Consider the following 11,901-nt stretch of genomic DNA (forward strand, 5'->3'; position numbering starts at 1 on the left):
CCCCTCAGCACGGGCCACGCCCTTCGGCCATAGCCACGCCCCTTCCCCGCCCCCCACAGCAACGCCTCGCTTCTCCCGCCCCGCCCCCGTCGCTAGGGGGCGTTCCCCACCGGTCACGCGCCAGGGCGCGGAGTCGAGCCGCGTTCCCTCATCGCTCCGCCGTGTGCAGGCGCTGCGCTCGGCGCTCTGCTGCTCGGGCCTGCGGGAGCGGCGTGCGGGCGCTGCCGGGGGCCGCGGCCGCCTGAGGGCCGGCTCGGCTCGGCTCGGGTCCGGCGGAGCGCTGCCGGCGCGGCCGCCATGGGGCTGGGCTCCAGCTCCGAGGGCCCCGGCGGCGGCGCCGAGGGATTCCACGTGCACGGGGTGAGGCGGCCGCGGGGAGACGGAGGGAGGGAGGGAGGGAGGGAGGGCCGCGAGAGGCGGCGGGCGCTGGGGCGGCTCCGGCGGGGTCGCGGTGCCGCACCCGGGCCGCCCCGGCTCCGGCTGTTGGCGCCGTCCCGGAGCTGCCACGGCGGCAGGGGCGGGGCGGGGCGGCCGCGCCGCTCCCGGGACCCGCGGGGGCTGCAGCGAGCTCGGGGCCGCGACCTGGCGGGAATGGGTGCCGAGCAGCCCGGGGGAGCCTGAAATAATTCCAGAGTAGAGCAGCGATTCTTCCCTCCCTGTTCCCCGCCTTTCCACCCTGCTCGCCTCCAACTCTCCCTGGTCTCTCTGCTCTTCTTGTTCTCTCTCCCTATTCCCTTCTTCCCTCTTTCCCTGCTCCCTTCCCTGTGGATCCCCACAGCGTCACTTCGGGGGGTTAATTCCCCTTCCAGCGGTGTTTCCCCCGTGGCTGCCTCTCCCAGATGCAAGTCAGTTGTAACTCCTCTATTTAGCAGATGTCTGCACATACAGAGGTGTAAAGGAATATCTGGAGGTTTAAGGATGGGCAGATAACAGCTGTTTGCTTGAGTTATCCTTTCTTTTAGTGTGTATTTTCTTTCCCTGGAATAAGAATGGGAGTGTTGCTGCCACGCGCTGTTTCCTCTTCATCTGCATTCTGCGTTTCTCAGCATCTGTATAAAGCCGCCTGCTTGCTTTTGATGCAGTTCAGGGCTGGGATAAAAGTTAATAATTCGGCTCCAGCTGTGGTTACAGTGCTCAGTCTTGACTGTTTAAAAATAAAGCATGATTTTTATTCTTATTTTTGCTTTAGAAGCTTTACTGCAGTAACTACGCTATTAAATATATTTTTATAACTTTTATAGGCAGTTCTGCCAGCAAAAGCCCCAATACCATTACAACTTTATCTATTAAAAAAAACCCCATATGTATATTAAAAAAAAGTTTTAAAAATTATATTTATATTTATAATTTTGGTAACACCAGACCAAATATAAGATGTAACTTTCCTAGCAATGAACTTCCCAGTTTAGGTGGTGCCTGGGTTTTAATTTTGTGCTTAAATTGTGAGGTGGCCCTCAAGAGTCAAATATATCTCAGGTTAAGGGCTGCTGAGTGAACAAAAAAATGAAGTCAAGAGCAAACTGTCAGGTTTGCAGTGATTCCTTAACACCATCTTGCTTTGTCAGTGCACCTTGAGGTGGGTGGATTTAATGTAATTGCAGAGTTTTTGTGGGGTTTTTCCTGGTATGAATGTGTTTTATGAGTGTTCTCTCTAGTGATGGCATCTCTTCTATGACAGCTTTGGTTCTAGTGAAACTGAGATGTCCCAGCTCACATTTCTTAGGAATCTTTTGTAAGTGGTGGCAGTTTTCTTGACCAGAACTTGTGGGCAGTGTGTGTTTGTGTAAATATTCCTGTTCCAGTGGGCTGGCAATGTGGGAACCCAGCTGTCACTTGTGTTCATGGAAAAATGGCTCTGATGCAAGTGAGGACTGTCACAGTGCTCAGGTTGTTAGAACCACAGGAGAAAATCCTGCAGCAGCACATTGAAAACCCAAATTTTCTCCAAAGTATTCAGTATTTAATAATTGCAGGTTGTGAACTCTGAATTACAATATTTGTGTCTTATATGGGGTTCAAAACCTGCTTTTTACAGCTTGATTTGGATATCTGTTCATAGTTATATAAAAGTAAGAGCCTAATTATGCACTGCTGCTTGAGGGTGGTCATTTGGTGCCTTATCTCTGGCTCAGCTCAAAAGTAAATATTGAATCAAGTGTAAATATTAACACTTTCCCTTATGTAACTGGAGGTCAGTGTGGAATAACAATAAAATCTGTGTTCTGCAGGTTCAGGAGAACTCCCCAGCCCAACAAGGAGGACTGGAGCCTTTCTTTGATTTCATCATTGCCATAGGACACACGAGGCTTGTAAGTCTCAGATGATTTTGTTTTCCACCTCACAGGAACTGTGGGCACTGTAGTGATGATGAAAGGTAAAAACCACAACTGTCACAAGCAGAGAAACTTTTCACATTGGACATTAAAAGTAAAGTAAAACTTGCAGAGGTTCAAAGTCTCTTTGGCTAGCCCCAAGTTTGAAGGAAAGGTTTTGTTTATGCCTTTACTCACCTTAACTTCTTAGCAGGTTAACACAATTTTTTTGTTATTGCTCATTTGGACATATTTTCTACCACAAGGTGAATACTGAACTGGTGAGTCAATAGTCAGAGCTCAATGTTTGTTTAAACAAACTTGTTTCAACACTTGATAAAACATGGAAAAGAATCAGTGTGCCTGCTTATACATCTGAGCCCAAGAATTCCTGTGTATTGAGTTATGGGAGAAGAGTTGAGTTTTGGTTTGATGGGATTTTGGTTGGGGTTTTGTCAGAGCTGTGCCTTGTATGCTCCACCATAACCACATTCAAGCTGAATTCATTAAGTTTGTCTTGGTTTTATGAGAGGAGATGTCTTTTTTGGAAGTGATCATTATAAGGGCAGATTTTTGGGGAAGATCATTTCATTTTCTAACATGACAGAAATGAAGCTGTTCTTTCACAGTCAGTGTGCAGTAACTTTGGAGGGCTGTTGAAGAGGAATGGGGCTCAGAAACATGAAGTGAAATGTTGCTGCTCATTGTTAAGACTACAGATGGCATCTGATACTGCTGGTGTTATTTAACAGCAGTTGTGAAGGACAGGAATGCCAGTGATGAAATGGAATAACAGGAAGTACTTATGTAAAGGGATGTGTGTTGACAGTACTGGCTGCCTTCTAGTAAAAGCAAATTGAACTGGAAATTGCTGGGATTGTTTGTGAGCCACACAGCCTAAACTTTGATAGTTTTGGCTCTTTGTATACAAATTCTGCCACATGTTACAGGTGCAACTGGAAATAATGTTAATCCTGCATCTGCTTTACAGAACAAGGAGAACAATATGCTGAAAGACCTGCTGAAGGCAAATGCTGAGAAAGCAGTGAAGCTGGAGGTGTACAACATCAAAACGATGAAAATCCGAGAGGTGGAGGTGATCCCCAGCAACATGTGGGGAGGCCAAGGCCTCCTTGGGGCCAGCGTGAGGTTCTGCAGCTTCCAGGGAGCCAACGAGCACGTGTGGCACGTTCTGGTGAGCAGCAGAGCTTGGCTGGCTCCTGACTGTCTGTGCAGCCTTGTTTTACTGTGTGATGTTTAGTGATGTGCAGTGATGCAGCACTCAGGGGAAGGGAACACTGTCTTGAAGGTTTGTCTGAGCTGCTTGAGTAGGGACAAGGACAAAAATAACTCCATCCCCAGCAGACCAAACAGTACAGGTGGAAAGGGTTTTTTTCCTTTTATGTTGAAGGATCAATGGCAAAAGTAAAAAGATTCTGATTGGTGTCTCTGTAAAGCTAGCTAAACTTCAGTTAAGTAATATTAATGTTACAAAAAGCACCACAAATTTATTTTAAAATTAACAGGAAGAGCTGAAAGAGTAGAACTGAATAGGAAAGAATGTTAATGTTTGTGGTTGTTTAAGCAAGTGCATTTTCTCAGCATCCATCTTCAGAGGATGCAATTTTAGATTGGTAACATCTTCTTACTCATCATGTTCTACATCATTCTTACTCATCATGTTCTACAGGATGTCACAGGTAGATGTAGACTATTTGAGAACTTCTTTTTTATCCCGTTTACAAATTGTTCTTTCCCTCCTTGCTCTGGAATTAGTTCTTTTTGATCTTGCTGGTTTCTCCTGCTGGGGGTGCAGATGACTCGTGTCATTCTTTCACAGGACGTGGAGCCTTCGTCTCCTGCAGCTCTGGCTGGTCTCCAGCCTTACACTGACTACGTTGTTGGATCTGATCAGATTCTGCAGGAGGTAGGGTGCACGTTCCTTCCAGCAGGCAGTGGTTGTCTTTGTGCCTGCCAAGTGTTCATTGTTTTGTATAAATCTCTTCAAACACATGGGGGTGGCAATGAGGGATTTTGGAGGGTTGATGTTTATGACAGAAGCCTTATTGTTAAGGTAAACATTATCTTTCTTTTTAGTCTGACAATAAAAAAAATTTGCCACTTAAGATCAAACTACATTGGTGATTTTTCTATCTCTGAGTGTTTAATATCTCACATTGAGTAAATAAGTATGTAAAATGTTGACTTGCACATATGGGTTTATTAACTACTACTCTGTTTTTTTTTTCCTAGTCAGAGGATTTCTTTTCCCTGATTGAGTCCCACGAGGGGAAGCCTCTGAAGCTGATGGTTTATAACACTGAGGCAGATTCCATCCGAGAGGTGGTTGTGACTCCCAATGGAGCTTGGGGTGGAGAAGGAAGGTACTGATCTCTCTTGATGACAGGTTTGACACTTGCTGTAAATGAGCTCCTGTTAGGAGTATTACTGCTATCAGTTATTGGTGTTTCCATGTTAAGCCTTGTTTCCTCACACTTGTCACCCAAAACTGTTAATCTTTACATTAAAAAAAAATCAGCTTAGAATTAGGAATTGGGCACATTCAGGATCTAATCCTGCCCAAGTTGAATCAAATGGCAGAACTCCTGTTTGAGTTCCCCATTAGCAGATTCTTTATCTGCATTCTCATAGTCAAAACATTCAGCTAAAGCAAGAACAAAACCCACATCTGGTCAGATTAAATATCTTGTAAAGATATAAAATAGTTCACTGGAAGCTAAGCTGTGCATGTCTCAGAGTTGATTGCAGAGCATTCCTTGAGTACTCTTAAGTGGAAATTCTTGCAGGTAGGTATTTCCTGGTATAGATAAAAGACATCAACTATTCTTGTTTTAAAAAGTTAAAATTTAAAATATTAGCTTTGTTAAGAGCCCCTTTTTGTGTTTTGATTTTTTTTCTCTTGTACAGTTTAGGATGTGGTATTGGATATGGCTATCTGCACAGAATTCCAACACAGTCCACGACATCAAAGAAAAAGCCAGAAAGCAAATCAGCTTCACCCTCACCAGAAACTGGAACTCCTCTGCCATCCACTAATGGTTACACAGAGGTAGGAAAAAAATAAATTCCAATCTCTGCCACATGCTCTGGAGTTTCAAAATTTTCTTCTGCTTGGGACAGTGGTAATACATAATGTTTGAGTACAGCATTCAAGTTTATTGAATGAAATGCAGTTGGGTGAAGGGAAGGGGAGAGCAGGTCCCAGATCAACAGTGGCAGCTGATATAAATTCTTGCCAGATATTTTCTCCCTATTTTCAAGTATTGCATCCTACAGCTGTGCCAGTCAATGGGCATCATGTTAAAACACCTACTTCACTAGGAGAAAGATAGATACACCTCCAGGAACCAAGTTCTGAGAACAGACTGGCTTTAAAAGGCTGAGCTGGAACATGTCCTGAGTGGTGTTTGTCTTTCAGTTTCAGCATCACAGCTTCTCTCCACTGGTGCATGTGGGGACAGGCAGGATGCTTTCATGGGAAGGTTGGTGAAGCTTTTGATGTAAAACACTGTTTTTACTTCTTGCTGTCTTGTTCCAGACTCCATTGTTGGCACCTACCTCTCAGAATGACAGCTCTGAAGCAGTTCTGAACTTGGATCATTCCACAGAGCAGGAAATGAGTGCTTACTCACCAGAAAGCTCCCTTTCTCCTCCTCCCCCTCTCCAGAGAGTTATGGATCCAGGTATGTTTTCTTGGGTGCTTTTTTTCACCAATTCTTTAGAGTACATCTAAATAAATTAATATGGTCTTAAACAAGCTGGAGATTTAAACTCAGAACTGTGAGCACTGGTGGTGGCTTTCCTTGAGGTTTTTGATTTCCCTGGATTTCAAAGCTGTAGAGTTTAGCTACCGGGTAAGTTAAAGTTATTTGCCTTGAGTAAGAAGGGTACTTCACTGACTTCAGTCTGGATTGAACATGTCCTTTTGAATCTAGAATTTTGTGTTGCATCTAACTAATACTTGCTTTCTCCTTCAGGATTTCTAGATATGTCTGGAATTTCAGTTTCTGAGTTCACAAGCTTAACAGAAGTGTCCAACCTATCCTCATCTGCCCCCTTCAACATGCCAGCAGCAGGAGCTTCTGTAGGCTCTGAAACATTAATGCCAAAGAGTGAAGCCTCTGCTTATTTTGGTAAGTGCAGTCATTATTTCCTTTGGGTCTTGTTTCTGGAATGGCACCAACTCATGCTTGCTTAACATCATCACAGTTTTTGGAAACAGGCAGATTTTAATAAAAATCAGCAAAAATGGGATGGAAAAAGTAGTAGAAATCAGGTTTAGAAATGGAAAAATTGAATGTGCTTTTCCTTAAGCTTAAAGCATGTGGGTCTCTTTCTTTAAATGAAAATGCTGAGGCACTGCCTGTTAGCCTGCTATGTTTTGGTTTTTTACCAACTCTCTCCCTTTCCCAGAAAACTCCTCAGCTTTGGACCCTGAAGGTTTAACCCCATATCCTGAAGGATCAGGCAAGCAGCCCTCCCTGGATGACTCCCTGCCTTCAATTCCATCTTTACCTTCTCTTGATCTTCCTCATGACATTTCTTCAAAAACAACACTAGGAACTGATGCTGATAACCAGGAGCCCAAGGTGCTTGTGAACAGCATGGAGAGCTCCCTACCCACTGCTCCAGAGACACCGCAGCATGAAACAGCAAGTGAGCAGAAAGGAGAAGCAGCTGCACAAGATCCTGAGTGAAATGGACCCTGCTGCTGTTTACAGACTGCTGAATATTTTTCTGATCTTGAAAGAATTACAGTTACTCTATTTTGTTAGTGTAGACAATACTAGAAAAGAAATCACATGAAGTACATAGCCTGTTGTCTTTTCCAATCACTGTTTAATGGATTGATCTATGTTCAGAATTTGAATGCTGTCCAAAATCACCCAATCAATAGAGAAATTGATGCAGAAACAAGTTGGACACTGGCAGAATGTCAAGTTCATGAATTCAGATTTGCCTAAAAGTGCTCCTGAATGTATTTACAAAGGCACTGTGCCTGAAGAGTGACACTTAGTGATGATTTTTATCAGTATGTTTGATGGCATTAAAAATATTTATAGTTTGATTTGTTAGAAAGCTTTTCTAATGGTACATCTTGGTTAGACTGTTCTTGTGACTTGCAAGGCATTTTTACACTAAGATACTTTTACTTACTACTCTAGTACTCTTACTATATTCTTCCTTTTCTTGGTTTAATTCCCTTCTCTGCAACTGTCCTTTGTGTACCTTCTTTATCCCTACTTGGGCAGGAAAGAAATACTGTGGGGTTTGAAATTGCAGCCTCAAATGGGACAAAGCCATGGTGGTGGCTCCTGTCATTCACTTCTGCTCTTGAGTGGACCAGGTGGGGGCCTTGCAGTTAAATAAACAGTGAGGGGGGGAATGATGGTGGTTACTTGAAATAAATTGAAGATGATTTTAAAGTAGGGGTGATGAATCTTTTTGCTGAAGATTGAATGTCTTGGCTGCTGTAGTGACCAAGAAATAGCTTTCCTTTGTGCTTTTCTATTTACTCATTGCTATTTTTATACAAATTATTTTAAGTTTCAAACAGGGCTGTTGTGCAGCACCAGCAATTGGTTTTTGTAGCCTTTTTTTGTTTGCATTTGTCTCCAAATCACTTGTGAATGTAAGGGCAAGCATGACATAAACAATGGAAGACATGGATGGTTTTATAATCCTCAGGGCAGTGATTTATCATGAATTTCAAAGCTGCTGATGGGCAATAATGGAGCTACTGCAGTGAAAACCCTTTGTAAGTGAAGAGAGTGGGGTACAAGGCTGGTGTGTGTTTAGGCTATAAACTAAAGTACACTTATTTAGCACAATATTGCCTGGTTCAGTCTTCCCTGCCCTGGCTCCTGCTCTGTTAGCAAGTGACACTGGTGCTGATGTAGGGGGGACTCAAGGGTCCCACAGCTTTACCTGTGACAGCTCAGCTTCAGCCAAAGGGTGCAGGCAAACTCCCAGCACATGAGGGCTTCAGATGAGTCCACCCTGACAAAAAACATCTGTCTCTGATCTGTTGTTAGTCTGAAATACTGCAAGCACAGTAGTTCTGAACAGGATTGACAAAGTACCTGTTGCTTTAAAGAATGTATTGAGCTCTAACTAAAAACAGTAGAATTGACAGTGCATTCTAGTCTGCTAAAGGGTCTGTTAATTGTGGGCCAGTTTTATTTCCCATGTTGCTAAAATAATTTTCCTATTTTGTTCCCTCAGCTGAATGTTACAAGGGTGAACAGCCAAACACTAAAAATAAATGTAATTTAAACTATAATTTAAACTATTCCTAGGCTTGTTTGATCTTGGAGCCTGATGCCTAAGACACTTAGGTGGTGTTTTATTCATGTTGTTTATTTAGGACTGTTTCTAGTCCTTTATCTTTCTCAAAAATGGCCATGAGATGGCAATAGCTTATTTAAGTGACTGTACCATAAACACCTTTTAGAAATCTAAGAGCAGGGAATGTCAAAACTCATGCTAGATTTCAAATGTCACCATAATAAATGGGTTAAACTTACTTCAGTCTGTGTCCAGCCTCTGTGTGTTATGTTAACTGGCTCTGGGAGGGGTTTGGAAAACCAAGTAGTTAAACCTTGAGCCAGAGAATGTTGTGTTCTCCAAACCTGAAACATGATCATTCAAATGCTAAATGAGGTGAAGAGTTGGAGCTCCTCATCAAATTTCTTTTCTCTTACCAACTTGGATATTCCCTCACAGCTGCAAGCGGAGAGTACTCCTGTTTGTGGGTGCAAAGTGAGAAAAGTGACTGAAATTTTAGTTTCAAAATAAAACAAAAAGAATGGGAGAAGCACCTGAGGGTGGCTGGATTCAGAGCCAATACCAAACAGCCACTCAGGCTGCTGCTGTCCCAAAGATCTGTTTCCAGGTAAGCAGGAGCTGGATGTGACCTTTCTCCCACTGTGTGAACTTTGAAGAGCTCTTCTGCAGCCACAAGGAGCATTATCTGGGCAGCATCAGAGGGGTAGAACAAAGGCAGGAGGAGAAGGAGGTCACCTCAGATGGCACAGCAGCAGGGTGGTTTGCATGGCCAGACACAGCAGGATGAGCTGCCAGCCCTGAGCTGCTCCCTAGAATTACCAGCTGAGCCTGGGGACACAGGCCTGGCAGGCATTAAATCCACAGAGGCTCCCAGCAGCTCAAGCATTAGAGTGAGGATTAGGCAAAGCCCATCTCCCCTGAGCCCTGCTCCTGCCAGTGCCACAGCACCCAGGCATGGCTGATGGGGTGAGCCAGGAGGAGCCTCTGAGCCCCAGCATCTCCTCCCACCTCCTCCCTCCTCCCACAGAGAGCTGGCCAAGCCCTGCTCCAGCTGAGGCTGACCAGATCCATGGGAACTTTCCACAGCATAACCCCATATAGGAATGATTGTAACCCCCCAAGATCATGATAAGGAAATAGAGATAAACACACAAATCTCATGATTAACAGCAATATGGATGCTGAACTTGAACGAGAGAATGTGGATGTGTTTATTGTCTTTAAGTTAAGCCTACTAGTAGAATTATTTTAAGACCAAATTCAGGCATTGATGATTTAATTTTTCCTCTTAACCTCCCACAGCAGGCCTGACAATCTACTGAAGCTCCTGCTGGACTGCTCTAGGCTCTGTGCAGAGGCTGCTCAGTCACACTTGGCAGCAGAAACGCTGCAGGAAAATGGATCTCTGCAATGCTGAGCACAGATCACACCACTCACACAACTGGTGGGCTCATGTACTTCCACATGCATTCTCCATCTTCCCCCAAAACTGGGCAAGGATTTTCACCTCCAAGCAGTAACACAAGAACAGGCTCTTAAGAGAAAGCAAGTTACTCATTGCATTGATTAGCATGTTCCATTTTCTGGGCACTGCCACACAACTTCCTTCTTGGCTTTTGCCTTAAGCAAACACTCAACTGGCATTGCTTCTGCTGTAGCAGAACTTCAACTGCTTGCTCAAAGTTACATTTCTAAGCTACAATATCTAATTAATATTTGTGACAGACATCTTTTATGAAAAATCCTTTTCTTAGGATTTTTCCTCCTAGGAAGCCTCAGGAACAAAATGTAAACAATGGTTATCTGCTGCTGTGGAATGCAACAGGTAGATCTTTGATTAACCCATGTTGGTTGTTTCTAATTAATGGCCAATCACAGTGAGCTGGCTCAGACAGAGAGTCTGAGCCACAAACCTTTGTTATCATTCTTTCCTATTCTATTCTTAGCCAGCCTTCTGATGAAATCCTTTCTTCTATTCTTTTAGTATAGTTTTAATATAATATATATCATAAAATAATAAATCAGCCTTCTGAAACATGGAGTCAGATCCTCATCTCTTCCCTCATCCTAAGACCCCTGTGAACACAGAGACAAATATGTAATTATTACATGTGTAATTAATATGTAATGAAGCATTCAGAGTCCCCCAAAAAAGACATCTAGAATAGTGTCACAGTATCCTCAAGACAGAGATCAGACATGTCCCACCCAGGCTGTAGTCAGCACATCTCCTCTGCATGGTGTTTGCACAGCTCTGGACAGAAAAGCCTCCACTGTAGTACAGGGAGCTCTTTCAATCAATCACTTTCCTGTTAAGTGTGTGTGTGCTCCATCAGCTCTGTGATCCAGCTGGGAAGTGACTTTTCCTGCCTCTGTTCAGGAGCCAGCACCACATCCACAGTGTAAGAGCATGTGCTTAAAGACTGATTCTAAATGTCATGTTAAATAAATTTCTAGGGATAAAGTTTAAATCAAACAGGACCTCAGTGAAAGGAAAAATCATCCCTTGGTGTAATGTCCCTAAACCAGAAACTGCCCTGCCAGCCCCTGGCTGCCCCTCTCCTGGACAATCCAACAAATAAATCCCAAGACCAAGGGGCAGAACTACACTAAGGTTCCTTCCAACCCAAACCATTTATGATCCTGTAATAAACTCATCCAGTTCCAACCCCCTGCCATGGGCAGGGACACTTTCCACTAGAACAGGATGCTCACAGCCCCTCCAGCCTGGCCTAGAACACTTCCAGGGAAGGGGAGTCTACCACCTTTCTGCCTAGAGCTTATTTTGAATTTTTTTTAGTGTTTCTTAAAGTTACTGGTAAATCCTTCAAGAAGTTCTTCTCATCCTAAAATGGTACTTACACTTCAGCTACAAGTTCTGAGCCAAGCTCTCCTGTTCTCAGCCCCACCCCATCTAAGAGAATAAAAAATTACCTGTCATACACAATTTAAATGCTTCTCTGGGAGACAGGCTGCACTACTAAACACCAGATTTGCAACTCCTTCCCATTAAGAACATGGAAATTAATTAATTTTTGCAAATCTGCAGCCTTCTCTACAATTCTTGCAATCAAACTCTCTGCTCACAATGTTCCCAGGGGCTGTGACTCATATTAACTCAATGCTCTCCTCCTTCTGCCTTCAGGACTTTTACAGACAGCACAACTCCAGAAAAGGTGACAATTTTAAAGGTAATAGCAAAAAAAAAAACCCTTCTCTCACTTTATACACCATGTAAGTCACAGCTGGGAATCTGGGAGCACATTTGAATTACTGTGAG

At 43.7% G+C, this 11,901-nt stretch overlaps 1 protein-coding gene across 1 annotated transcript; it reads left to right on the forward strand.

Annotated features, from left to right (window-relative positions):
• The first annotated feature begins 263 nt into the window (after window positions 1-263).
• GORASP1 (golgi reassembly stacking protein 1) lies at window positions 264-8,859 on the forward strand. Its single transcript, XM_063177612.1, has 9 exons — window positions 264-360; window positions 2,229-2,309; window positions 3,304-3,507; window positions 4,153-4,239; window positions 4,566-4,696; window positions 5,241-5,382; window positions 5,872-6,016; window positions 6,311-6,466; window positions 6,747-8,859. The coding sequence occupies exons 1-9, from the start codon at window positions 298-300 to the stop codon at window positions 7,028-7,030; spliced, it is 1,293 nt and encodes a 430-aa protein (XP_063033682.1). The 5' UTR covers window positions 264-297; the 3' UTR covers window positions 7,031-8,859.
• Window positions 8,860-11,901: the final 3,042 nt, after the last annotated feature.

Source organism: Melospiza melodia, chromosome 1 (assembly GCF_035770615.1).
Source record: "Melospiza melodia melodia isolate bMelMel2 chromosome 1, bMelMel2.pri, whole genome shotgun sequence".
In the NCBI taxonomy this organism is placed as follows: domain Eukaryota; kingdom Metazoa; phylum Chordata; class Aves; order Passeriformes; family Passerellidae; genus Melospiza; species Melospiza melodia.

Bases quoted from the DNA above. Each gene is read 5' to 3' on its own strand.
- GORASP1 (XM_063177612.1), top strand. From the start codon at position 298: ATGGGGCTGGGCTCCAGCTCCGAGGGCCCCGGCGGCGGCGCCGAGGGA. The intron at 4,240-4,565 runs GTAGGGTGCACG...TTTTTTTCCTAG, and splicing joins CTGATCAGATTCTGCAGGAG to TCAGAGGATTTCTTTTCCCT. The intron at 6,017-6,310 runs GTATGTTTTCTT...TTTCTCCTTCAG, and splicing joins CCAGAGAGTTATGGATCCAG to GATTTCTAGATATGTCTGGA.